Source organism: Pituophis catenifer, unplaced genomic scaffold (genome assembly GCF_029215685.1).
Source record: "Pituophis catenifer annectens isolate HBS135680 unplaced genomic scaffold, rPitCat1.0.hap2 SCAF_1, whole genome shotgun sequence".
NCBI classification, from domain to species: Eukaryota; Metazoa; Chordata; class Lepidosauria; order Squamata; family Colubridae; genus Pituophis; species Pituophis catenifer.
The window spans coordinates 182,728,082-182,751,585 of NW_027256881.1; the positions used below are offsets into that span (position 1 = coordinate 182,728,082).

At 35.7% G+C, this 23,504-nt stretch overlaps 1 protein-coding gene across 2 annotated transcripts in view; it reads left to right on the top strand.

The window, feature by feature from the left end:
• Positions 1 to 23,504, top strand: part of ANKRD44 (ankyrin repeat domain 44) — a 65,347-nt gene extending 41,843 nt beyond the window's left edge. For both annotated transcript variants that reach the window (XM_070956827.1, XM_070956826.1), the window contains exons 14-24: positions 1,558 to 1,759; positions 3,820 to 3,898; positions 5,647 to 5,764; positions 9,162 to 9,375; positions 10,241 to 10,328; positions 11,691 to 11,774; positions 12,869 to 13,014; positions 15,606 to 15,688; positions 18,217 to 18,299; positions 18,505 to 18,596; positions 23,236 to 23,504. In XM_070956827.1, the coding sequence (XP_070812928.1) occupies positions 1,558 to 1,759; positions 3,820 to 3,898; positions 5,647 to 5,764; positions 9,162 to 9,375; positions 10,241 to 10,328; positions 11,691 to 11,774; positions 12,869 to 13,014; positions 15,606 to 15,688; positions 18,217 to 18,299; positions 18,505 to 18,596; positions 23,236 to 23,504 (1,458 nt within the window). The remainder of the gene's footprint in view (positions 1 to 1,557; positions 1,760 to 3,819; positions 3,899 to 5,646; positions 5,765 to 9,161; positions 9,376 to 10,240; positions 10,329 to 11,690; positions 11,775 to 12,868; positions 13,015 to 15,605; positions 15,689 to 18,216; positions 18,300 to 18,504; positions 18,597 to 23,235) is intronic.

Genomic DNA, 23,504 nt, shown 5'->3' on the forward strand with positions numbered 1-23,504 from the left:
AAATGTTTTCAACCAAAGTACCTCAAATGAGCTAATTTACAGAATGCTGGGACCTATTACTACAAAGAGAATGAAGTTTTTATTTATATATTTGTTCAATTACTATTTCAGTCAATGACTCTGGGGAATCTCTGGCTGCTTCAGCATTGTCAAACTTCTGCCGCTACCACACTGCTGCGGTCATCTACCTGCCCCTTTAGAAGGAAAAGGGGAAGGAGGGAGGAAGAGAGGAAGGAAGATTTCCAATGCTCATTACCAATTTCCCACAAGGAAATTCAATGGGGAAGTCAATAGGAAGTCATAACTCACTCCAGCTCCAACTGATTTTTTTATGCCACCCATGGTCATTCTAGTTCTCTGTTTAGTTGAGGAAATATCTCTGAAATGATGATCCAATGAGTCACAGGTCCTCTAATTAATATTAAATGCAGTTTTGTGCACTTCAGAGTTAATTTCAGAATATCTGTCCAGCTGCAGCTCTGCATGCAATCACAGTTAGAGAAGCAAATGTGGGTAAGCAAACAAAGCAAGCAAAACTGTACCATAGTGAACAATGGGTTCACTTAATGACTGTGCCCTTTGCTTAACTACCTTGGTGTTCACACTTACGGCCACGTCCATTTAATGATTGCCTCAAAAAAATCATAAAATTGCCAAGCAGGTATATGGCTGGCTCCATGAGGTAGTAACTCGAGGGTTACCTATAAAATACTCACTATGGAATCTGAGAAACTTTTGAAGGTTTAAATTGAATTGTTTATATGTTATTTATAGTTAATGTGCCCATTCCTGAGCTGCCCCCTCAAACTGTTCCAAGGATTTTTTTGCAAAATAGTTGGCCAATATTCATTACCACATTACAGAAATACATACACAGAACAGCTTACGAAGTATTCCCCCTCCCCAAAGTATGTGCAGCTTCCATTTTATTGTGATTATGTAAACTGGTTAAAACTTTTCCTTCAGCTTCTGGTCCAGCTGACTGACTGTGGCATCTATCTTGCCTTTTATCTGAGACTTTCTTAGCTTTTTTGGGGGGTGGGGGGTGGGGGGTGGGGGTGGGGTGGGGCGGGGAGATTGTACTTGTTGATGGTTCTTGGATTTAAGCATTTATTAGTATTTCATTTCTCTGTTTTCTTTGTTGTTTGATGTTATATGCCTCCCAGGGTTCTTTTGGATTGCTGTAGGTTATAAAAACATTTTTTTTAAAAAAAATAAATAAATTAAAAAATATTTGTCACCCAATTCAGATTCTTTTCTATTGGGATGCATGTATTACTTATTTCCAAAAATTATTCTAAATTCATTTAATTTTAATAGGTTAAAATCCCTACAGGGTTAGTTTATGTACCAGTTTTAATCATCTTTTAAAAATGCAATTCCAGAGAAAAACCCTAAAAAGTATAGTTTATTTTGAAGAGATAAATACCACATTGTGAAACAGGTTTCACGAGACTAATGAGATTTCTTCCCTGTTAGTTTTCATATCAGGAGAAATCTTGGTGTATTCTCAGTGTTTGAAAATCACTGTCTTAAGTACCTCATTTTATTTCCTAGGCCTATAATGGTCACCATGAAGCATTAGAAGTGCTGCTTCAGTCACTAGTAGATCTGGATATTAGAGATGAAAAAGGACGTACTGCCCTGGACCTTGCTGCATTTAAAGGACACATGGAATGTGTTGAAGCGCTCATCAATCAGGGTGCTTCTGTCACAGTGAAAGATAACATCACACAACGAACCCCACTCCATGCCTCAGGTAGGTGAGATGCTATTATTTTGATACACTGACTACAGTTAAAAAGAAAGGTATGCAGAAAAGCTCATGGGGATATCAGCTTTGAAAAAGTTTGGTTCCTTCTTAAACAGAAAAGATTATTACCTCCTTAGTGTAGTGCAGAGGTCTTCAAACTTGGCCGCTTTAAGACTTGTGGACTTCAACTCCCAGAATTCTCCAGCCTGGAGAATTATGGGAGTTGAAGTCCACAAGTCTTAAAGCGGCCAAGTTTGAAGACCTCTGGTGTAGTGGGAGATAACTGCAGCAAAAATTGCAAACTGTAATTTATATCTGTTCTATTCCCGCTGTTATGATAAGGTAACTTTGTGTATTGTATGACCTCAGAGTTCTACATAATAATTCAAGTTGAAGAAAGAAACAAATTATAGCAATTTTAGAAAATTAGTATTTCACGTGACTTCTTTATGAATAAGAAAATATAAGAGTGAGAATCTCTAGTTTTTTCCCCCTGGAAATCCTCCTTCTTTCTTAATGAGCTATGCTAAAAATGAATTTTTACTAAGTCTCCAAAAATGAAGAAATAAAGTAAGCACAACATCTTACAGGTAGTTCTTGATTTATTACCACAATTGGAACAAGGGATTTCCTTTGCTAAATCCATAAGTGAGTAATCCCATGACTGTGCCCAATTTTATAATCTTTTATGTAACAGTCATTTAGCAAATAACTCTGGCCATTAAGTGAATCACACAGTCCTTAAACAAATCCAGTTCTCCCCATTGACTTTACTTATTGGAAGACAGCTGGGAAAGTCATAAATGATGGTCATGTGACCCCCCCCCCGCCCAGGACCCTGCAACCATCATAAATACATGCCTGTTGCCTAGGGTGGATTGTGCTTACATGAGCAGGGGGACACTACAATTGTAAGTGTGAAGACCAGTTGTAAGTCTCTTTTTTTAGTGTCACTGTAACATCAAATGACAGCTAAATAAATGGTTGTTAAATCAAGGACTACTTATATTCCCAAAACAGAGATGGTGTGTAATCAGACAACTATAGCGAATCATGATCCTTGAATCTTATTACCAGTTCATCAAATTATCATGATTTATTGCAGGGTTGAGCAGTAATAAGTTTACAGATCTCCTGATCCCTAGTTGCACATGATCATTTTGCTTAACCAAATGGTACCCCAACATTTCATAATTATATCACTGAAATGAAGAAAGCTTAGCATAACCAAAATTGGATTGGCCCGTGAAGTTCCACTCACGTCCTAGTCCTTAGAACAAATTCCTAGGTTCAGAATTCTGCCCCTCCTGAACCAGACTCCAGTTGGTGATGTCAGCATGCTGTGAATTAGATCTGTTTCTCCTCTTGAGTTGTACTTGTTGTTAGGCATTTTGAATTTAGATCAGCACATCTGTATTTGGATATACCTACTTAATTTTAGTTTAGAACTGATTATACATTGCCATTTATTTTTAGACTAGTTAACAAATAAACCAAGTGCTGTATATTATTTTGTATTGAAATGGTGCATTATCTTAGCATGGCCTGATAGAGACCTCTGTTGGCTAAATACAGGTTTACATTGTCCACCAATAGTAGTTGAAGCAGGCCATATTTGACTAGAATTAGGTAGGATTTCTTTATAGTAGAAAGTCAAAATTGTTGCTGCTGCTGCTAGTTTCCATATGTCTTTGGATAATACTGCAGTGGTCAAAACAATCTTGAAAAATGTAATGCATGTACAAAAATATGAACGTCATTTCTCAACTCTCTATTTTCTCATCCCATCAAAGACAATATATATTTTGGCTCTTCTTCCTAATGGCAGTCAATATTTTTGGAGAATAAGCATTACATAATTAAACTATTAATGAATATGAATTAAATCATCAAAATTCATATCTAAATTTGCTTCTTATATTAAAAGATGAACTTCAGGAATGAATATTTTTCTTTCTTAATGAATTATTCAAAAACATTTTCTCCTAAATATTACTTGATACAAGTTTGACTCTTTCACGGCTTTTATTTGAAAAACATTTAAAGTATGTCTTTCCCCTTCATAGTAATCAATGGGCATACATCATGTCTACGACTTTTATTAGAAGTAACAGATAACCCTGACGTAGTGGATGCCAAAGGACAGTAAGTTTATTTCATTTTGAAATTTATAATTTGAGTGACCTTGAGATCATTTTAAGCAGTAGCACTTCGATATCAATCGTGGTTATGTCCTCATTCAAGGATGTTCAGAAGTTAATTTAATATCTTAAAATTAAGGATCGCCTTCCCACGCCATGGCTAACCAATTAATGGTGCTGCTATCTGTTCTTCAGCTAATAATACTGGAGTCAAAGAGGAGAAAAGCAGTTGGACACAACCGTTACAGCTGTAAAAAACTGGTAACCAAGGACAAGAATCATGGTTAAGCCTCTGTGAGGCAAGAAATAGAAAAAGCAAATTTGCAGCAACCCTGACGAAATGAGATTATAATTGGTGTTGTACTGTCAGTGTATGTCCAGTAGATGTCCTCTGGGATTTCTGCTACAGAAAACATTCCAACCCCATGCCAGATGCCAGAAGTGTGTTCTTTATTTTACATTTTAGACAAATGGTAGTGAGAATAAAAGTTTGAAGTAAAGGACTGAATGTGTCTCCTGTTAATATGAACCAGAATCTTGAAAGATGGCCCTACTCTAGCTCCCTGTGAATCTCGCTTCTTGGAGTCAGTTCTTGTATATGTGATTATATCTGATAGTTTAACCCAGGAAAGCCAGCTGGGAGACTTTGGGTACCGGACCCTCTCTTTTAGCCTAGCCCACATCTCAGGATTATTGTTGTGGGAAAAATAGGAGGAGGATTAGGTATGTTTGAACCATCAGCAATTTCAAAAGGAATACAGGTGGGATAAAAATCTAGCAAATAATAAAAAATAAATAAAAATCTTTGTGCATGTAGAAAAATAGCACATATTTCTGCATGCAATGAATCTCTCTCTGGTTTCCCCATGCCTCTTCCCCTGAAAACATACAGCTGTCAATTGCTGAAGGGCAGAAAACGTTTTTTCCTCCAGATTTTATAAATTGACTCTGATAATAGTGCAGTGTGACAAAGAATTAAAATCCAGAAGTTGGTTCATAAATATAGCCATGTGTTATGGGAAATAGGATAGAATGGAATTACCATAACTTTTTGTCTATCCATTTCCTCCCAGAATGGACAAATTCGAAATGGGCAAATTCCCAAATAGATATGGGGAAATGTTTCCACATAAACCTTTTTATGTAGACTCTGGCCTGTTCCATAGATTGAATTTTACATTTATTTTTTCAAAACTAAAATTAAGAATTAAGCATAACCTTTTACAAATAAATGATTCAGTGATAATATGGAGGCTTTTTAAATGCAGTCTCATTTCAAATAAAAATCTTAGCAATGGTTTACTATGATTAGCTATAGATTTATTTTATTTATGTATAGTGTTACTACTATGTTTTGATTTTTTTAAAAAAAATAATCCTAGTGGGAGATATGTTTGGGATAAAACTTCAACATACTGTTATATTTCCATAATTGTAGGTTGGATTGATGTCTATTCCTTTTCATGTTCATTTTAGAGTTAAGAATATCCAAACAGAAACAATTAAGTTAGGAGACGCAGCACTAGGTAAAGCCAACTAATTAGAAAAAAACATTTTGCTGCTTCTTTTTAGATAATGGACAAAGTTTGAATATTAATGCTTCATGAACCTCCAATATTACCAAATATAGCTATCTCTGGAAACATATATATATTAATGAATTTTACAGTGTTTGGAGAAGTGGCAAATACTTTTGAATAAAGTCACAAATCAGGAATATATGATGACGGTTATGGGCCTCTCGTTTTTTAGAACTCCACTGATGCTAGCTGTGGCTTATGGGCACATAGACGCTGTTTCTTTGTTACTTGAAAAAGAGGCATCCGTTGATGCAGCTGATATCCTGGGATGTACTGCTTTACATCGAGGGGTAATTTCTCATTTTATCCTGTATTTCTGCTGTGTTTTTTCAATTGCACATATGCCTAATAATGGTAGAGAAGAATACAGAACACTAAAGGTGACTTTGATTCTAACATATATCATGTAGGTCTCTGAATGCAAGCAACAATGATCTGCAAACCTTTGCTGGAAACTGCTCTTTTAGATGTCTCAATTAATCCTTTTTTTTTTAAAGCAGTGTTTTATAAAAGAATGGATATAATACATCTCTTGATTGGAGAAGAAAATATGACAAAAGCTGTGCAGTCCACAGTTATATAGCACTATCTTGGAGGAAGAGTTTGGTTAAGGTGACCAGACGTCCCGCTTTTGGCGGGACAGTCCCGATTTTTAGCAATTTGTCCCGCGTCCTGCGGCGTTTCAAAAAAGTCCCGATTTTTCATTCTGCCTCCTCAGTCCCGCTGCCTCTTGAGCCCCAGCTGATGGCTAGAAGAAAAAAAAACTGTTTAAACTCTTGCCCGGGGCTTCAAAGGGCCGCCCTACAGGCAATCAGTGTAAAGAGTTCCTGAAGCAGTTTTTTTTTCCCCTAGCTAAGCTGCAGAAACGAAACCGAAACCAGAATCTTTGATGCAACGTGACAAAATGAGGCAGAGAGAGATTTATTTTTATTTTTATTTTTCCTCCCCAAAAAAGGTAGGTGAAAAACTGCAAACAATGGGAAATTTAGGAGGAGAGTTCAAGATTTTAAAACACAAAAGAAAAAAAAGCTGTATTTAACTAGGGAATTGTAATAATTGAGATACTATTAATTGTATGTTGTGTTGAAAGCAGAAATGGTTAAGTTGTGGTTCAGAGGAATATATGGGGGAAATTATTTGGTTTATTATTATTGGTAAATATAATTAATTGATTTGTAAGAAATTGGATTGCATGGAAATAATTGGAATATTCATGTTCATATTGATTAATATACAAAAAAGATAGTTTTATAACTAATTGATTTATATTAAAATGTTGAATTTGTATTAAACAACTGTATTACATAATTACATAATTAAACAATGTGAGGATGGATATAAAAATAGATGACAATGGAAAGGGGTGTAATATAGAATAGAAGAGAAAAATTGAATTTGATTAAGATTAGAGATGAGGATGAAGGGTAATATTGGTTTTTTTAAAAAATAGATGAGGAATAAATATGGCAAAAAGGAAATATAGAAATTGTAAATTTAATTGAAGTGACTAAACACTGTTTAAATTTGTGAACCGGCCAAATACTCTGTTCAAAGAAAATAAATTGTATGTTTGTATGTGTGTTTCTAATTACTGCTATTTATTCATATTTGTTCTCTTTTATTCTTTAAAGTTTAACCATTCATTCTTTATCTTAATATCTTTATATTTGTTTGGGGTTGGCTTTCTTCCCTTTCATCTTTTTTATTGTACAGCAATCTTTCTCCTCAAACCTACCACCTCTCCTTTCTTTCCTTCTTACTTTCTCTTCCCACCCCTCTTCTTCTCCTCCCTACTTCCTCTTCCTTTCTCCTTCTCCTCCTCTCTTCCTCCCCCTCTTACCCTCACTCCTACTCTAATTTCCCTTCTTCCTTCATCCCTCTCTATTGCTGTATCCTTTTATGCATATGGACTACTCAGAGGGCTGAAAAAGTTATTTTTGACTGGTCCTCGCACTTTTGACCAGTCCTCGAACTTACGACTGTCTTCACATTTTACGTTTTTTGCCCTATCTTATCACCATGGTGAAGAGAAGCAGTTGTGAAATGAGTGACATGGTTGTTAAGGATGCTGCATGGGCATAAATGTGAGGATGGTCATAAGTGTGAGGACCAGTCAAAAGTGCGAGGACCTGTCAGAAATGACTTTTTTCAGCCCTCTCATAAGTCCTTTTGTGCATATGGACTACTCAGAGGGCTGAAAAAGTTATTTTTGATTGGTCCTCGCACTTTTGTCCTGTCCTCAAACTTACGACTGTCCTCACATTTTATGTTTTTGCCTTATCTTGTCACCATGGTGAAGAGAAGCAGTTGTGAAATGAGTGACATGGTTGTTAAGAATACTGCACGGGCATAAATGTGAGGATGGTCATAAGTGTGAGGACCAGTCAAAAGTGTGAGGACCTGTCAGAAATGACTTTTCAGCCCTCTGAGTAGTCCCTATACACATAGCCATGGTCACCGGGTCACATGACCAGCTAGCCACGCCCACCCAGTCACATGGCCTCCAAGCCACGCCCACACAATAAGTCACGCCCACAATGGTGTCCTTCTTACCAATGTTAAAATCTGTTCACCTTACCCTATACACATAGCCATGGCCACCCGGTCACATGACCAGCTAGCCACGCCCACCCAGTCACATGACCAGCTAGTCACGCCCACAAAATAAGCCACGCCCACAATGTCCCTCTTTACTAATGTTAAAATCTGGTCACCTTAAGTTTGGTCATATTTAGAAATATATGTTAGAGTTGGAAAAGGTATCAGAATACTGCCTTTGTGGAGATGCAATCGAGTTTCTTAGGCAGAGAGGCAGAATTTTGGCAACCTAAATTTTAATTGGTTATTACTAAGGCTTTAAGGTTTTACGACGATTAGAAGAAAGACAGTCCTTTTGGAGGGGGCTCTGTTCATAGCTTTACATATAGGTTTTGTCAATAATCCTTCATGCAAAGCACAGTGGGTTCATAGTAAGATTGTGTATGCCTATTGACATATGTTAATGTATTTAGCATATCTAATTTTCTAAGTTGTTCCTCTACTTTTCAAATTTAAATAATGAAACTCTTGGAACAAGTTTTTCAAAGATGTCTCATCCTCATATTTATTTAATTAATTATTATTGTTTTCAAGCAGCCCAATTTTTAAAAAATTCTTATATTTCCAAGAATGCATGGGGAAAAATTAAAATAATTTCTAGCAGTTCAAGATGCATCATCACCATAAACATTTTAGATTGGCTCTTGTGGATGTTCATCAAAAATGTCACTATTCCAAGCATGCTTGGAACACTTTTGAAAGTTGTTGGGTTTGTACTGGTAATGTTAGGGGCTCTTGGTCTGGAAGGACCCTTGATGCAGTATGTGAATATATTTTTATAAAGAACACTCTGAAAAGTATTTCTTTTCATTAAATTTTTAGAGAAGATAGTATCCAATGTCCATGTTTCCATATATGCAAGTTACTAAAAAAATCTTTGTCACTGACCGCCCAAGTAGAACATGTTTTATTCCAGAAACAATCCAAATCTTTATCATTAATATTTCAGACAAGCTTTTTCAGTTACTAAAAAAAAAATCAGTTTTTGTTTATATTTATTTAGGATTGTTGATTGTCTTGCATACCTTTATGAGTTGAAAGGCACATTTTACTAAAATCAATCTAATTTTTAAATCTTATTTGAAAAAGATTATGACAGGGCATGAGGAATGCATTCAAATGCTGTTGGAACAAGAAGTTTTAATTCTGTGTAAGGATGCCAGAGGCAGGACACCTCTACATTATGCAGCAGCTCGTGGTCACGCCACATGGCTGAGTGAATTAATGCAGTTGGCACTTTCGGAAGACTACAATTTTAAAGATAATCAGAATTATACACCATTGCACTGGGCTTCTTATAACGGTAATCTTTTATGCCAAGCAGATATTTATTACTGGCTATTTAGTGTTGTATGGAAATTGCATGCAAAGAGAGATTACAGAGCTTCTAAAACAATAATTGTATCTTGTTGTAAATTATTAGAGATTTGGCACCATTCCCAGTTCAACACCATGTCTTTATGATCCGCATTGTCTCCATTTGACAGCTGACCCAATTTCTTGTGAATGGTCCAGTTTTCAATCTGACACTGAAGCTCTAAGCAGTTTTTCAGTTGGTCAGAATTTCCCCTTCCCTGCCACTGAGATGCAATACAGCTAGTCTCCAGGTTAAGAAAGCCCCAGTTTAAGGATGACCTATAGTTAAGTTAAATATACAGTGATTCAAGTTAAACTCACAATAGTTCAATTCATTATATCATACTATTTAGACAATATATTATGCAATAATGCTCTCCTAGCTTACATACAAATTTGACTTAAGGACAGACCTGGGGACATTCTTTAACTGGGGGATATATGTGTTTTGAACACACTGATGCTTTGTATTGAGCAATATGATGGAATTGTGGCCCTCCCATACAGCAGTCCCAGTGACTTTTTATATTACCAAATGAATAAAATTATTTTATTTTTAAAAAATGGGAATCACAAAACATATGCAGACTATCTCAGGTTTAGTAACTTGTACCTTCAGTTCAACCACTGTAGAGAAGTTTCTTCTAGTCAGCATGAACAATATGCTGACTTGAAACAGAGCACCGTTTTGATGCTGGATAAAGTATCTTCAGAGAATCAATATCAAACTGAATGATAAAGCATAGTTCTTTTGACAATATTAAGCACTTTTTTTGTTTTGGAACTTGAAATTATCATCTGATCTCTTACAGGAAATGAAAACTGTATAGAGGTACTGTTGGAACATAAAGCTTTTCGCAACTTTCATGGAAACTCTTTTTCTCCATTGCACTGTGCGGTGTAAGTAGAAATAGCAGTAAATTTCACTTCCTATAGCCTAGGCTGTGTGCCAAGTTAACTTGGAATTTAAAAACAATAAAGCTTTGAGATAGTGCTATTTTTATAATATTAGTCCCCAATCCACCCATGCACACAGTTATGAGCAATTAAAATGCCTTCTCAGCAAATTTCTGTACTAGGAAATGAACCATTTTCATTATAGTTTATGTAGTTTTGATTGCCAGTTTTTCTGGCAACTTTAATAAACTCTATAAACTTTAATTTCAAATTATGGTCTGAGGTTTTTAATAAAAGCAAATGTAAAGATGGCTTTGACCTGAACTGAACATTAATGAGACATGGTCATATTTATTTTCATTTTTTGCCTGTAATACAAAAATGGTTGGCAATTACTTTAAGGCTAATATCCATAGCCTACAGTCCAATATTCTCTGTTGATTCTCATCCAAGTATTAAATGGGCACAGATCAGAAAGAGGAAAAAATCTTGGAACATCTTGCACATGTACATATTAATTACAGAAACTTTTGGAGTTAACTTATGACAGCTGAGTAGGTGTTTGATTACTGGAAATAAATTGTGGAAGACTTACTTAGTGACAGTGATATTGTTTGATTAGTGATACCATGTTGAGAACTCCCACTCTCTCTTCAATCAATGCCTGGGGATGTTATTATCCTTAATAATACTGATGTAGTCAAAGTAAAAATGGGGACAGAATTACATCACAGACTTTTTCAGTATTTAGCTCCCTTGTCTCCTTTGTAAGTGTATTATTGTGGTTTTGTCGTTGCTGCTAAGTAGCTATGAAAGTAGCATCCCAGACTGCCAGAGTTACATGAACAGGAAAGCTATAATAAGAAACAAACTTAAAAAATATATTACCTTGCTTTAAATGAATATCTTTTAAGGAAGTTATTTCACACATTTCTATTAAAAATTATAGGTCTATATACAGTATGTAATATGTATAAAGAGGAAAGTGAACGTACAAAGAAAGAAGAAAGGGGGAACTGTCCTCACTCATGTTTTGATTCCCCCTCTGATCCCTTATACATTTATTGAGATTTCTGAAAAAGCCAATGGAGTGTGGTTGTGTGCATTGGTAGTTCCTTGTTCATTCACGTGCACATATAGGCAGTTGAGGAGAATAAAGGTCAGTGAACCAGTTCATAAATTTGTACATGTTTTACTGGGCAAACTATGCTATGGACAAAGCTATAAATCCAGGGTACCAACATTCTGGACTGAAGTATAATGGCAAGCCTGTATTGAAAGTAAACCTAGGGAAATCTAGTTGAACTATGCTATCAAATTAATGAAATAAATTACATGGAATTAAATCGTATCCTTCCTTAACAGAATAAATGATCATGAAAATTGTGCTTCACTACTCATTGGGGCATTTGGTGGTGGCATTGTTAATTGCAAAGATGAAAAAGGAAGGTAAGAATTACTTTGATGAAATGTTGTGTAGTTTATTAATTTGTTTTATTTATAATGAATTATAGTTCCATTTAAAAATTGAGGCAGAGGTTTGTATTCATTTATTAATGGAGAAGCCTTTCATCTGTCAGTAAAATGGAACGTAAAAACATTTTAACAATGTTTCCTCCCTATTGAGCACCTCACCCAACTCTTCAGAGGATGCTAGAGGAAATAAAAGGAACGGGAGTCTCCATTCCACTAATAAAGATTTCCACCAAATCAAAGACATTTGCTTCAGTGAAGAATACCAAATTTCATTTAATGGGTTGAAATAAAACTAGTGAACACTTAAAAAGCTGGGGTTACCAATTTCATAGATGAAGGGAAGGGAAGGGAAGGATAAAATTTATTGGCCAAATGTGATTGGACACACAAGGAACTTGTCTCTAGTGCATAACCTCTCAATCATACAACAAAGTGATAGGTCATAGATCATAAAAATAATTACAATAATTAATCATAAGATACAAACAACAAGTGATAAATCATAAGATACCAGTAGGAGAAGATAGTAGGAAAGATGAAAAGATGAGAAAGAATGAAAAATGAAAAGATGAGAAGTTGAGAAGGATAATAGCAATACAGCCTACTACATGGGTAAACATCTTTAGCCTAAAACAGCATTGTGGGAATTAGATGATCAGCAGAGTGATGGCATGTGATACTGTTGATAATTAATCCTGAACTCAGCTAAAAACAAGTATTGACTGCCTTCATAAAGAATTCTTCACAGAAATTTTATAGTAAAAATTTGTCTGTTGTGGTTCCTTGCTTTGGGAAATTCCTGTGCCTTTTATTAATTTGTCTCCTTTTAAGTAATTATTAAATATCTATCCCTTTTCTTTAAGATTTGAAGGAATCAGATTTATGTTGCTATTGATTTATGTGACTTTTGTTCTGTGCTGAATTTTGTTTTACCTTGAATAATACTTTATGTTTTTCCTGAAATATTAGATTAAGATATGAATTAGAAATAAATAAAAATAAATGATGGGAAAATGATGGGAATGACTCAATTAATCAAATGTTTCTATGATCCATTTTTTTCCTAGAACTCCACTTCATGCAGCAGCCTTTGCTGATCACGTAGAATGCTTGCAGCTCCTTTTAAGTCACAATGCACAAGTAAATGCTGCAGATAATTCAGGGAAAACTCCACTTACCATCGCTGCTGAAAAGGGGCATGTAGGAACTGTAGGTAAGGAATTGCTTCCTAGGAACTGAACATAACTGATGTCATTATATAGGTCTATCTGTTCGGTAGGAAAAACACATCTTTATTGTAGATTGTTTATTACTTGGCTGGAATGCAGGCAAAGGGTTAATTGGCAACTTCCTTAGAAGAAAGGCGGGCCAATAGAAGAAAACTTCAAGACAAAAAGGCGAAAGACAGGAGAGAAGCTGTTGAGAGTTGGAGGGAAAGAAAAAGTGATAACCTGTATGTAAGAAAAGAAAAGAAAATATACCAGAAGCTCTAAGCAACCACTCTGATTCTGTAAATAAAGTATAAAGGAGGAATTTACTGAGACGCTGTTCAGAAGCATGCATGCATTCAACCATATACACTCCACACACAGATATGTGTATTATGGTATTCCTTTACAGATAAGCAACATTAAGCAAAGCACAAAATAGTTGAGAAGTAGTAAATAGAAGATTACAAATAAGTGAAAAGAAAAGAAAAACTAAGTCAATCTAGTTTACACTGAGTAGATTTCTCTGTAGTTTTCCATATCTTTCTATCCTTGCTTCTACCCACACATCACTTCAAATAAAATCTTTAAACTTGCCATCTTTCTTCTTTTAGGATCTCCTTAACTCTACCCAGCTATATCTTTCTCTATTTTCTCCTTCTTTTCATTTCATTCCAATATCTATTTCTTTAGATATTTGTTTTGCAATTCAATTTTATTAATTTTTCTATGACCAGGTCTGTTCAATGTATTTTCATACTGGCCATTCACTTTTGTAGATGGGCCACATTCATTTATCCAGCACCCATTTATTGTAGACTATCTCTTCTGGTTTTACCTCCTATATTTTCAACAAACATTCCTTACAATATATGTACCGAATTTTTTGGATTATAAGACGCTTTGGACTATAAGATGCACATTAGCTTTAGAGGAGGAAAACAAGAAAAAAATATCTGCCTCTGCCTCCCAGCAATTTGCCTCCTTGCAGCAAACAGCAAACAGCCTGGTCAGTTTCAGCACAGCTTGATTTAGCACGAGCAACTGATTGACGGTTGGTTTGGCCTCCCAGAATACAGCCAATCAGCTGTTCCAGGCTGCGGGAATCGCCACCCACCGCAGCCTCCGCGCATCCCGTTTTCGGCCTCCATAAGAGCCTGAAAACCTGGCTGTGCCAGATGACTTGGACACCAATGGGGGAACATCACACTGTGGACGGTTGATGAGTTAATAGGCTCATCACCTCCCCATCTGTGAAACCTGTTCTTACCTTCCTATCCTTTAACTATAATTCTATTTTTCATTGTAATTTCCATTTTTATTGTTACAGAAATTTCTTTTGTGATTTTAATGCTTTTAATGGTATAACTCTTTGAATTGCTTTGAAATGAGAAGGATGGCAAATAAATGTAATTAATTAATTAAATGAATGAATAAATAAATAAATAAATTTAACTCTAAAACAATTTAGAAGAAATTATGTCACATATAAATTGTTTACCATGCAGGCTTATGGATGTTCAGAATTCAAGAAACATGAAATATGGAATAAAAATTGATTGTTTGAGCAACTGAATTTGTAAGCTGCCCCAGGGGTGAAATGCTCCTGGTTCGGAGCGGATCACCCGATCCGATAGCGATGGCGGCCAGTGGTTCAGAGAACCGGTAGCAAAAATCCCTGCGCCCCCCCACCCCACCATGCCCAGCTGAGCCGCACGATCATCAGAGACTTTTTTTTTTTTTACTTTTAAAAGCATTTTTTCTACAACCTCTTCTGATGATCACGTGGCTCAGCTGGGATTGTCAGAGGCTTTTCAAAGTATTTTTTTCTGCAACCTCTTGGCCGAAGAGGTGGTAAAAAAAATGCTTTGAAAAGTCTCTGACGATCCCAGCTGAGTGGCCTGATCGGCAGAGAGGTACTTTTTAAAAAGCCTCTCTGATGATCCCAGCTGAGTCGCCTGATTGGCAGAGGCTTTTCAAAGCATTAGAAAAAATGCTTTGAAAAGTTAAAAAAAAAAAAAAGTTGGCCACGCCCACCCAGTCACATTACCCTCCCCCCACCAAGCTACGCCCACAGAACCGGTAGTAACAAATTTTACATTTCACCCCTGAGCTGCCCCATTCCAGATGACTTTGGACAGCTTAACAAAATTCAAGCAACAGTACCAAATACCCATAGCAAAAAAAGTAGTAATCAAAACCCTTCATCCATGTTCCTCATAACACCCCGAGCCCATTCATTCTTCTAACCCAAGGTGACATCCTGGAACCAACATGATCCAGACAATATCATTCACCATTTGTGATCCTACCTTTCCTACAGTTTCTTCCAGCATTTTTCATGTTACAGAAGATCAATTGAGAAGGAAAATTAGAATACCTGCACTGTGCTTTTTAAATAGTAACACTAAAAGCCCTTTTGGGAAAAACATTGCTTTATGTCGCGATTTTATTGAATTTTGTTTTGATCTCTTTTACCACAGTTTTATTTTTCTTATTAATTTATTATGTAAACTTCATCTCAAGAGTCTGAAGATACTTGAATTTGTGTTATGGATGTAAACTTATGGAATATTTTGTTTTTTTGGTATTTTAGATTTTTTGGTGAACAGTGCTAAGGCTGATTTAACCTTGATGGATAATGACTTGAATACATCATTGCACTTGGCTAGCAGTAAAGTATGTTTAAAATTGTGTTTGGTTCTGTTTGTGAGCATGTCCTCAAAAGTGTGCAAAATATGTCAGATGTTGACACTTGTGTTAGAGAGTAAATAATTCCTGTGTAAATTAAGCGCTGAAACAGGGTTAGTGTAAAGTATATGGTTATATAGTTTTTTAATATATCATATAACTTGCAGCAACCAATACATCCTAGTTTCAATCTATATATTTTATGAATGTGATAATTTTAAAATCTTTATATTAAAATACAGTGCATAAAACTAAATGAAATTATGATGAGAAAACAGTTTGGTTAAAATAAATCCTCATCTAAACTTTCAACAGAATTTGCCCTTTCTCATTGAAAAGTCCATTTTTATTGTTTGTTCAGGTAGTGCTTACTTAGCAGCCACAATTGAGACCAGTAATTGTCCCTAAGCACCATGATCATTAAATGAAATAACACATAACTGTAATTTATTATTTTACTTCTGCTTTCACTATTAATTGCTGGTGACCTTCTACTGCTGCACCATAGAGAGTATTTTAACTTACTGCACCTACGTATGGTTTGCCAATTGCACTGTGGCAGATAGGACAGTGCTCCAGAGGGATAACATCATTGCCCAGGGGATCACTGGTGGCCCTCTCCCCTCTTTGTAAGAGCTTTATAGCTCCTGCTGCCTTAGAAAGTTCAATACATTCGTAAAGATCCATCTCATCCTGGGCACCCTTTTTTTGAACTATAACTATCTGGCAGATGGTACAGGACAATAAAAACAAGGACAAATAGGCTGAAAAACAGCTTTTATCCCAGAATTCTACTGTATAGTGCAATATTAATGCAATATCAGGAGTTTTCAATTCAATTGTATAGAACGTGAAGAATGTGTGTTTTTATTTTTTTATGTATAATGTTTACTGAAGATGGCATTTAATTTCGTTGTACAAAGTGCAATGAAAATAAAGTAAATTTAAACTTAATTAACTCTACTTGTTACAAGCCAGTTGCAAATAACTCAACTGGTGATCACATGACCATATGATGAGACAATTGATTGGTTGTAAAACTTTCATACCACTTGTAACTTGAGTGGTCCTTAAACAAGGCAACTGGAGGATGAGAACTACCTGTATATTCTATGCCCTGGAAATGGCAACACTGAAATACCACAATCCTGTGCCATACTGATCCCCACAGGAACTGATGTCCATATTATGCATTGCACATTTTAATAGCAAATTATTTTCCTACTAATATAGCGTTAGTTAAATATCACCGGAATCCTGAGGTACTTTCACATTTTGCATTAAGAAAAATGACAGTAATAAAAATGGAGAGATTTAAAACAATCCAGTGATAACTACTCTTCCTCTTGGTTATTCGGTGTCTGGGGTATGAAGTGAGGCTAAAAGAAAGAAATAAGAAAAACAGAATGCCAGATTTTGGAAAAGATTGATATGTCTGCTAACAGTCTGAAAAGAGCCCCATAATACTGCATTTTTAAAATTGAATGTTCCATTGGTGTAAGATGCAAACAAATGATAAAGTTTAGAGTATAGTTTTTTAGCTTGTAGATAATATGGTAGATTGTTTGCTTTTTGTTAGTTCTGAGAATTTCTAATTTTGTATGAATCCATAACCCAAGATAGCTTTCCCAGTTATATATTTACTTATCAGCTCCTGTGAGTCTTCACTATTATATTCTTAAGGGAAATAATCCTACAGACAATAATCACTCTGTCTTATCATAGGGAACTCCTGTTATTTGATTTTATGGTTTTATGATTATGATTTTATGGCTAATTGTTTTATTGTTGTGAGTTGCATTTAAGATGGGTGCCAAAAGAAATCTTTTAAATAAGATAAAACAAGGTAAAGTGAATTTTAAAAAACAACAACAACCCAGATTTATAGCAGTATTTTTACAATTCTTGGGTTTTCTTTCAGTCAGACATTACTGAGTCAAACAGTCAACAGTCAATGGTGACAGAGGAAGCTTACAGAACAAGGAAAACTCTTTAAACCTGAGGAACAATTTACATCATTTTTTCCTTTGCTTGAATATCATGATTTGCTGTAACTGATTGTATCCCCCCACCCCCATCTGCAGTATGTTGGCTTTGGCTAAGTAGAAAACAAGAGGCAGGTGACTAAGAGGTACGCAATAACAACATGCATTTAGGAAGCTTGGACAAGTTACGTGACCTTTCATTATTTTTCATTCCTTCTACTGTAGAACTTGTAGCTTGTTTGTCTCCCCAACCCCCACCCGCAGTACATCACTGGCAGGGGAGGGAAATATAGACAAGCTACAAGTTCTACCATTAGAAGGAATGAAAAGTTCTAATAAACTAATAAATACATTTCAATAAAGGCATCTCATTCTTTCAGCTTAATGCATTTCCAAAGTTTTCAGATGGAAATCTCTGTTCTCATATCTGCTAGACTTCCTTTAATAATTAACTAAGATCAGATTTAAAAAACTATGTATTCTAGAATGTTCCAAATATAGTTAGATATAATGTGTGTGTTTGTTTTTCAGGGTCATGAAAAATGTGCCTTGTTGATACTTGACAAGATACAAGAACCGAGCCTTATTAATGCAAAAAACAATGCATTGCAAACGTGAGTATAATTTTAATTAACGTGTATTTTTATTTAACAATTTTGATAACAGTAAAGTGTCATATAATTTATACTTTTGCAGTTAGAAATCAGAGTTCACATAGTGTTTTAATGTAGTTAAGCACTTGAACAAACTGTGCATAGTATTATAGTAGACTTTTTGAAATACATCAAACCTACTGAATCTAGATATTACATTTTCTAGACCTCTTCATATTGCTGCACAGAATGGCTTGAAGATGGTAGTTGAGGAATTGTTAGCAAAGGGAGCATGTGTACAGGCAGTAGATGAAAATGGTAAGTGAAGATATTCATATTATCATTTATGAACAATACATTAGCAGCCATTATTACATATTAATATGTGTTTCTAAATATTTTTAAGCTTGCTGACATTGGTTATTAATTTCCAAATTGCAAAAATAGAATTTGTGTTATCACAAACACAGTTCTATTTAAACTATTATATAAAAACAAGTCCCATTATTATTTCACGTGCAACATTTTGTTGAATATACCTTATGTAAAGTAACAAAACATAGAATTTTCTAGTTTTATAAAGGCATCCTATAAGGAAGAGGGCTGCATTTTAAATGTATTAAAATACATTCATTTTATGGAAGAATGCAAAGCCTATAACATAATTTTTAACTGTATCCTCATTCTTTCTGAAGTTATAATTATTTCCTGTTCATTCCACAACAAGTCACTGCCATTTTGTGGCCTTGGGTGAAATGTAATGAATAATATAATGAATAATATTTAGGCAAAACACTTTTCATCTTGAACTCACATATACTATTGCAACTGACATCTGATCAATAGATGGTAACCTTCTAGAAAAAGTACACTAATCTATGATCAAGCATATCTCAATCTGGATCTTATGTGCTTAGCTTTGCAGGCCCTGAGTGCTTTGGATGAAGGTTTCTCATAAATCATTCCTATATACTACATTACAAATCATTGAGAGAAGCTTAAATCCATTTGGCATGTACTGTCATGTTTGAAAGGAGATTTATATTAAATATGCTAAATATTCATATGGATGTCTGAAGCATATACTTAATACTATTGGCCAGATATTGCACATTCACAAGTAAAATACTAACTAGAATCCAAGAATAGGAACTGAACTTTTGAAGAAAAGCTATACCAAAAAATACTGGCATGTTTTTATGAAGTCATTGACTCCTTCTTTCCTTACTTATTAAAGAAGAGATATTTTTCTTAATATTCAAAAAGGCCATACAATTCTAAAGGCATTTCATGGGGGAAGGAAGGCCTGTTACTGTATGCAAAGTACTTTTTATTAAAAAGGCAAAACTAGTTCTTCAACAAATAATTTTGAATTGTATGATGGCAGTTAAACATTTTAATTTCTTTTTAATAAGAAGAAAGGACTGAAATAAGATATGCCTACAGAAACAGACACACAAACACATACCAATCTTCTTCCTCAGTTTTTAGAGAAGGCATTTTTCCCAATTCTGTGAAATCTTGAAAAAGACATTAGTAGTTTCAATCTGTGATGATTTCACTTAATGAAGGCAACTGGAAGTGCTGACATTTCTGTTCCTAAACAGCATGGTGATGGAAATTCTGGTCCCAGTTACCATTGTTAAGCGAGACCGCCTTATAAAAAGTATTTTTGTATAATTACACAACTCCACCAATGGTTTGCTGATAAATGTGTAACAAATCCCACTGTTGACACTAGGGCAAAAATCCCTAGATCCAATATACAAGTGAAAACCATCTGCTTCAGCCAAGTTTATTGAACTTTACAGGGGACAGAATACAAGGCTCTGCCCACTAACAGGAGGAAAGGCAAACGCTTACATAGAGATTTTTATAATAGAACTCCTTAACAACAGAACCCATCCTCCCAGCAATTCTTCATTACGAGCCCTGATTCAGTTTATTCAGAAAGCTTTAAATAACATTCAAGCGTTGACTTTCTTATTTCAGTAATCATTCCTAGAGGTTGCACTTTCATCCAATGAGATGAGTAACTTATTTGTAATTTTGTGTGCTTTGAAGGAATTTACTAAGCATTATAACCATTAAGGCATATCAGGGGTGAAATCCTACCGGTTTGGACCAGTTCGGGTGAACCGCTAGGGATTATGGGCATCAATTCACTGAACTGGTAGTAATTACCCCTCCTTGGCCCCACCCACCATTGGCCGGTGGCTGCTCACCTCTTCTGGCCGCTCGATATTCCACAGAATTCAATGTTAAATGTAGCAGAGAGAATGCTAACTTTTCTCCCTCCATTCAGAACAGAGCTGCTGCAGCCTGTCCCTTTAAGGTAGTCCCCAGGAGGGAGGGGGCCAGGAGGGAGCTATAAAGGAAGCAGCAGCTCCGTTCTGAATGGAAGGAGAAAATGCTAACTTTTCTCCCTCCATTCAGAACGGAGCTGCTGCAGCCTGTCTCTTTAAGGTAGTCCCCAGGAGGGAGGGGGACAGGGTGGGGAGCAGCTGGAATGGAGCCGTTTTTGTGAAAGGCAGGAAAATGGGGAAGGGGATTTTCCTGCCTGTCATCCATTCCTCAATCTCAGCACAGACTGAGGGAAGGATGGTAGGTAGGAATATTTCCCTCCCAATTTTCCTGCCATTCGTGACAAGGAGTGGTTGGGAGGAGAGGGGCCAGCGAGGAGCCCCTCGATGTGAGTGATGTCGAGTTGGCCATGCCCACCCAGTCACATGACCTCCCCCAACAAACTAGGCCCACAGAACCGGTAGGGGGAATTTTTTAATTTCACCCCTGAGGCATATCCAAAACCATTTTGTAGGACAGGCTGATTTAGCAAGATCTAAATTTTAAAAAAAACTCCCAACAAGATTGGGCAGCTGCAAAAAGTTGGCAAGGAACAAGACATTCAGACTATTTTCACAATTTTGAGATCATGCTATAATACTGGCTTACACTGTCTAGTTACAATAGTAGTTAACATCTGTGAAAGCCTCACAGTCAAAACGGTTGGGAAAGTCTTAGCAAGCAGCTAGTAAGCACCAGCATAAGGCATGTATTCCAGTAGACATTACAAGTGCACACTTGTTGCTCTGATTATGTGATACATATCTAGTGCTGCTGCTATTGCTGAAAGGTTGCAATAGTGATTGGCAGCCAATTGATGGTACACAAAAGAGGATATACTAATGGCTGCCCTGAGTGCCCTGAGTTAGTCTACCACTGTCTGTGGTAGCGAATGTTTTCTTACAGTTTTGAAGTAAAGTTCAACTACTTTTTCAATTAACATTCTACATGAAACAGGCTATGGCACTATGTCCTTCATTTCCATTGGAAAATAGTTTTGTGCCATCTATTTATATAGATACAGTATTTGAATTAAAATGAAACTGTAATTGGATCTGTATGGCTTCAGAACTATTCTGCAGCTTCCCTTTATTTTCATAGCAGATAGAAAACATCCATTAAATAACTTAATGCTGCATGGAAGTCCATATTCTAAATAAATTATTATAAGTACAGATGGCATCCATATCAATTTCCATATTACGTGTGTGTGTGTATAAAAGGCAATCCACTAATAGTAGGTGTATTGGGGTTTCTTTTTTTAGCAAATACGTAGTCTATGAACATCTTTTGCACTTTCATAGCATGTTGATGGTTTGCTAAAAGCTGTGGTTTTTTTAATATCATATCTTAAATAGGCAATCTAGCATTTAGTGCACCACAATAATTTTTGGAATATTGACTGTAGATTGCCCGTAACATTTGTGTTTAGTCTTCATTCATTAGGTTAGTGAAATGTAATGAACCTTTTCTCCACTTGGGGCTGAGTATTCTTCCTATTTCCTCTCTAGCAACAAGGAGTTCTGAAAAATTCATCTGCTTCAGCAAATGTAGTTTTAACTAATATTAAACATTGCTTTAGAAAGCCATATTTAACCAAGAACAGAAGTGAAAACTTTTGATTTCAATTTCCTGAAAGTTAGGAAAGACTAAACTGGGAAGCTAGTCTCATTTGCACTGTGTTTAAACTAAGGAAAGGAAATACCAATGTCTTTTTCTATAGATTGTTATTGTTCCTGTTGTTGTTGATACTTTATTTCTCTTCTATGTGGAAACTTATAAAGCCTCCTTATCATTGCACAGTGCAGAAACTTAAAAAAGACTGTGTATGTGCTTGTGTGTGTATTGACATCCAATTTCTGTAATGCTATTTGTCATGGGATATCCAACAAGCTTCCCTGATATTCTGGAAACATATAAGCAGAAGGAAAAAACTAACCACTTTCTTAAGAAGACACCTACTTTTCGCTTTCCAAACGAGAGAAGATTTCCCTATCTTAATATCCAATATATAGTAAAGAGAACATTGTCCTACAGAGGGAGACTCAGCTGTCACATTTTAATAAACATGATTGAATTTAGCTAACATTGAACATTTGGATTATTTATTTAACTTTCTAATAGAAAATATTGCAGAGTTAATCATCCACTATATTAATGCTAATCAGATTATTATTTTTGTAAAAAATACAATAATCTATGTTACTAATTTGTTTTCTTAAATATCACAGTTTCTTTTGAGTGAAAGCCATTGCTCTCAGAATAACTCTTATATGAACTTCTGTCTTGTGATTTAAGTCTAACAGTGTCTTGGCTCATATTGATTCACATTGTCCTCCAGGACTGTGGTCTACCTGTTTTTATTTCATTTTGTGGAGAATTTAAGTTGCCTTTTGCTTTTTATTAAATAGTGCTTGTTATGAGAACCACTTTGTGAATTATGTACCTTCCCAGCATGTCTAATTTTAAAGTAACCCTGGCTTTGTCTGCTGTGATGGTGACTAAACATACATCTCCTAGCTATGAGCTCATCTAGAGATGTATCCAAGGAATGCTCAGATCTTTTCCTAGTTCCCTTAGTACTAACCATGGCTTTGTCTGCATTTGTGCCCAGGTCATACACCAGCCCTGGCTTGCGCTCCTAACAAAGACGTGGCTGACTGCCTGGCACTCATTTTGGCTACCATGATGCCTTTTTCTCCTTCCAGTACAATGACGCCACTCAACTTCGTTTCTTTTAAAAAAGACCATTTGAGCAGGACTCTTCTCTGCAATAGCTCCAATATGAGCAACACTCTTAACTCATATAGTAAAACCTTAATGAATGATGAAGGAGCAGAAAATGGATACAATGACAATGATTCTGATTCTGAAACATTTTGA